At 57.8% G+C, this 5,231-nt stretch overlaps 1 protein-coding gene across 3 annotated transcripts in view; it reads right to left on the bottom strand.

Annotated features, from left to right (window-relative positions):
- The window catches only part of LOC113202361 (eye-specific diacylglycerol kinase), a 259,771-nt gene that overhangs the window by 191,891 nt on the left and 62,649 nt on the right, over positions 1 to 5,231 (bottom strand). The window contains exon 1 of one of the 3 annotated variants that reach the window (XM_052266141.1): positions 2,523 to 3,115. The exons of the other annotated variants lie outside the window; for them this stretch is intronic. Coding sequence (XP_052122101.1) covers positions 2,523 to 2,836 — 314 coding nt within the window. The 5' untranslated portion in view covers positions 2,837 to 3,115. Of the gene's footprint in view, positions 1 to 2,522; positions 3,116 to 5,231 lie in introns of those variants that run through there. 3 annotated transcript variants of the gene reach the window in all.

Genomic DNA, 5,231 nt, shown 5'->3' with positions numbered 1-5,231 from the left:
GCATTCAGGGCTGCGGGCGGGCGTGCGGGGGTGTTGTTGGGTCAGAGTGGGCTGACGTGCGGGGCTCAATGCGCTGCAGTTTGCCGAAATTTGATGGAAATCCCCCACACGTACAGTTCTTGACTCTGAATGATTCAGTTACATCAGCAGCTGTGCAAAACATAGAAACATAGCAAAGCTTCAAAAACAATATGCTCGGTCCCCCACACGCTCTCGCACAGTGAGGCAAGTATTGTGTTGACAAAACAAAAATAAACCCTTTCTGAAAGCGTCCCCCAAAACACCAAGTGCAAGTACCACCACATAAAACCCTGGACTAGACGGCATCGCCACGACCATACCCTCATCGCCAGGAGTACACGACGCTGTCCATCCACGGCCGCGATGCCGGCGAAAAGACGACGACATAAGATTGCGGCGTGAAGTGTAGTGCAAGGCCGCCGCCGCTGGCCGGCGAAAAAAAGGAAAAAATCATTTACTCAGAGAATCGTTTCTTCGAATTGACACAAAGTTTTTGTTTAAGTTTTAAGGAAGTTTGGTTTAAATCAGGCTTCCATCATTTGAAAAACAGTTTCTTTTGGGACAAAGTTTGATTTGAAGGAATTTACTTGGATGGAAAGAAACGTTTGTTTGCTGTATTCAGAGAACTGATCTTGAAATGAAGACTTTTTTTGTTCCGCAATTTTCTTTGATGCAAAAAAACATTCAAAGGTTTCTTTAATTAAAAAACAGACTGTTTTGATTCAAAACGATTTCTTTAACTCTACATCAAAGAAAAGGTTTCCCTATTTGTTTTCACACAGCCTTTGGTTGTTTCAAAGATACAATAATTCTCCGGGTGCTCCCCCATGGTGCCTCCCTCCTCCAGCGCCACACGCCCCCGCCGCGTAACCAAGCTGCTTGTGCTCTAGGTAAAAGGGACCGGGCCGCCCCCGCCGCGGCTCCAGCCGCTCCAGCGCGGGGCTCCAGCCAAGCGATGACAACCGGCTGGACCTCTTTTTCTCCCTCTCCTCCCGCCAGCCTCGTCCGGCCCGAGCGAGTGCCTTGCAAATAGAGTGGCGAGGCCCGGTGAGGAGCGGCCGGGGCCGCCGCTGGGTGGTGCGGAGCCGTCTGTCTGCGGGCCTCGACCTCGACTGCAGCGGGGACGCGGGCGGCGGCGTAAAAACAAAGTCATTGACGCGACCTCTGATATGATGACAAAATTAACGCCTAATATCAACGTAATAGCCACATTAGGGTGCCTTAACGGACAAGAGGGTCCGAAAAGAAAGAAGAACCCCATAACGCATTATGCGAGGGGTCCTCCAATAGCCAACTCGCCGTACACTAGCCCACACGAACAACTCGCGTCGAATTTGCGTCGAATTTGCGTCAAACTCGCGAAAACTCGCAAAAACTCGTGTTTACTCGCGAAAGTTTTCGAAAACTCGCGATAAATTCTAGTAAATTTGCGCAAAACTCGCAAAAAATTGATCCAACTCGTTGTACACTTATTTTGGAAGTACAGGGGACCCTCGGCATTATGCGTGTGTTTATTTTTCCGGAGTGATCTTAATCCTTCCATGTCTTGCCCCAACAGTGAGGATGGGGTGGGTGGTGGGGTTCATGAGGAAGGTCTCTCTCTGGGAGGAACAATACGAGGGGGGAAATCATTGTGGTGGCGCCCTATCAGGGCTGTTAGTATTGCGCGACGCTCAGTGGGACTCTTGCTGACGTTCGGGGCGAGGAATAGAGACGAGGAGAAAGTGGACGGGTTGGGAAGGGGTTGGAGCCGCGGGAGACCGCGAGGTGAGCCGTGTTTGGTATTCAATTAGCCGGGACCGCGTTGGCTCGGGAGCGACGGGAAAGGCTTCCCTAAGTACAAAAGTAGTGGTCTCCGGGGAGAGGAAAAAGGGGGGGCTGCAGGGGAAAGCGGGAAGAGGAAGGGTGAGGAGGGAGGAATCGGGCTGGAATCGAACCACACCGACTCTGTGTTGTCAGACTGACCCCCATTTCGTGGGCGAGCGTGGGGGGACCACTACTTCTTAAAGGACCCCCGACCCCCGTTTTTCCCTCTCGCTCTCTCTTTCTCTTATCGAACCCCGCTGCCGCTAGTGAGTGAGCGGGGCGCAGCGGGGCGGGACCGGACCCCGGCCTGTCGGCCCAGCAGAAGCAGGGGGCCCCTTACCGCGCGCGGTGCGCACACACACCTTCTGTCTCTCAGACACACACCCAACGCACCCATTGTTGGGCGGGCGTGCTCGGCGAGACCCACCACCCCGGCCAGGACCGCGCCGCCAACAGAATTAAGGCAATTTCACTGCCCCTCTCCCACTCCCTCTCCCCTTCCACCTGCCGCTCACCTGTGGGCCAGTGCGCCGCCCCTCGACGGGGGCGCGGGGGGCGAGTGGTCTGAATTAGATATAAAGTGGTGTTCGCATGGTCAGAGTACCCGGGCCGGCAAGCGCGTCCAGCGAGCGCCCAGCCTCCAGGGCTCCTCGTCTTTATCTCCACAGCCTCCGTCGTCCTTCTCCGACACGTACCTGTATCCGTGGCGCCGTCTGATGGCGTAGTGGCGGCGGTGCGTGTAGGGCGCGCAGGGGTACGAGGGCCGGCGGTGGCGCTCGAGCGTGCCCGAGCCCGTGGAGCACGAGCCCGAGTTGGACACGGCGGGCAGCGAGGACGCCGCCGACGGCCGCTCGCCGCCCAGCGAGCCGAAGCGGCGGCGCTGCACGGCGCGGTGCGGGTCGCCGCGCAGCTCGAAACACGACCGGCGCCGCCGACACCCCAGCGCGGCCACAGCGGCCGTCGCCGGGGTCACGCCGCCGCCGCCGCCGTAGCGCGGCAGCGTCACCATTTCGTCCTCGTCGGCGACATCCTCCGCCTCCTCCCCCTCCCCCTCCTCCTCCTCGTCGTCGTCGTCGTCATCGTCCTCCCGGTGCGACGGCCCGGCGGCGGCGCCGGCGGCCGCGTCGTCCCCCTCGGACCAGGACGACGAGCTGCTCGGCGAGAGCAGCTCCCCCGTGTCCACCAGGGGGGCCTCGAGGGCGGGCCCCGGGCCCCCGCCGCCCGATGCGGCCCGCCGGGCCCGCGAGTCGCGATCTGCCAACGCCAAACCCTCCCGCTCCCCCTCCCGCGCAGCGCGTCCCCGCGCCGTACCTGCAACAGAAAAGGGGCGGGGTTAGACATCACCGACCGAACCCAACGTCGCCTTCATGCTGAACACGGCAGAAAAGTGCACACGAGAATACAGGGTGGGTCATACGCGCTGCGACGTGCTGTCGTTTCTTCTTGTCAAACTTCACATTTTACGAAAAGACAGAACGAACTTCTTTGACAGTTTCACTGCCGTTTGTCTAAGTAGAAACTGGAGCATGTATGGAAGTACGTTTCCTCCATTACGGTATACAGCCGAACGAGCAAATTGTATAACTCAGCCCAGAGCGTTTCGAGGGATATGTTTTTCTCACGCGGGTCAAGCGGGTCACCATCGTACTGACCCCACCACCACACCACCACCCCCGCCTACTACTTGCCCCACTAAATGGAATGACAAAATTTTGGAATGGCGTATATATATATGCCAAGGTGGCAGTCCTCTTTTCGTGACTTGCAACGATTAGCCGGAGCGGGTGGTCTGCACCGGGGCCTGTAGGGGAGAAGGGATGGCGGAGAGAGGGAGAGGGAGGAAGGGGAGGGGGGACCCGGGGAGGAAATAGAAGCAGGGGAGGAGAACGAAGGAGGGCGAGTCCGGCCGAGCGGGCAGTGGTGTCCCGCCCGACCCGACCCTGGCTCGGCCGAAAAGAGAAAACGTCGGAGAAAACCCGCAGACGGGTACCGCGCAGCAGTCGGCGGCGGTCGAAAACGTCTCGCGGTGGTGGTCCTGCTGGCAAGGATGGCAGTGAGGCTGAAAGTCGGGGATAGTCCATCAACGTTGAGGCACAATTCCGCCGAAGGCAATATGAGACGCCGTGTGTGGCAGCTACACTGTGAAAATGATCGTCCCGCGGTGGGAGTTTTGTGAACCACAATTACGTCGACCACCATCGCCGACCACTACTTGTCCCACTAAACGGATGATTGGCAAAGGTGATTAGAGGAATGCCGCGGTGGCCTACAGGCATTAGGGCAAGGCGAGTAGTATAGTGAAGTCATCAGAAACAGATGAAGCTGAAGCTGGTATACGGCGCGGGCCCCCTAGTGTGCCGTCAGAGGTCAGAGCGCGAGGCCTGGGCGGTGCGAGCAGCAGGCAGAGACCGTGATTAATAGCCAGCGGGGCCTCGGTCACGTGGCGAGGCCGTCACCGACCCCCGTGCCACTCTAGCCCCGGCCCCGCCTGGCCCCGCCGCCACTCTACCTTCCCGCTTTCTTCCCAAAGACTATTTCCCCGATACAACACACTCGCGGGGGCGGCGCGCGCCGCGCGGCTTTCAAGGAGCTTATTTCTTTGGCCTTGTTTCGCCTTGTGTCTTTCCAAGTCCCCCCCTCTGCGCTGCCGCCGCCATATAGATGCTGCCGAAAATCATCATCGCGAACATTGTAAAGAGATGACAAGACAGTTGGGGTAAGTGTCAAGTTTCTCTTTTGTTGCTCATAGCCAGCTCATATAAGCAAATACGACAAACATGCCCACCGCACAAGAGGAGAAATAAAATATATAGTTTCATGAATTCTGTCAACTGAAGAAGTTAAACATTTACCAGGCAGCCACATATGAGCCCGTATATACCAGCAGCAAGGTAAGAAGAATCTCATCATTTGTCTTCGTGTGTTGGTGCGGCCCAGCCTGTGCCCCCCATAACGGGTGGGGCAGAGCTTGGAGCTAGGGCGTTATATGAAAATTGAATGCACAACGACTCCGACACAATCACCAGCACATACTTACACAGCGACCACTCCCGCTAGCATAGCGTGTGTCAGCGTGTGTGTGAGAGAGAGGAGATAGAGAAGGAGGGAGTTAAAGTGAGAGAAAAAAATAGGGGAGGGGGCAGCGACGCGCGCGCTCACACACACACACACACACACACACACACACGGTCGAGTGCCCTTCATAACGTTCCCCGGAGGAGACGCCCCCGCCATGGCAGCCCCCTCCCCTTCCCGGCCGGGGCGCAGGGCGCAGGTTGCATTGCTGATGGAGCTCGCTCCTGGGGGAGGGCCGGTATAATAGACCTGCTGGACATAGCGGCGTGGCGGCCCGGTGCAAGGACAAGGTCGGGCGATACGTACCCTGGAAAAATAAGGGTACTAAA

Source organism: Frankliniella occidentalis, unplaced genomic scaffold (genome assembly GCF_000697945.3).
Source record: "Frankliniella occidentalis isolate FOCC.00 unplaced genomic scaffold, Focc_3.1 Scaffold35, whole genome shotgun sequence".
Taxonomy (NCBI): Eukaryota; Metazoa; Arthropoda; class Insecta; order Thysanoptera; family Thripidae; genus Frankliniella; species Frankliniella occidentalis.
The sequence above is the reverse complement of the archived record's forward strand: the minus strand, read 5'-3'. Positions and strand labels throughout refer to the sequence as shown.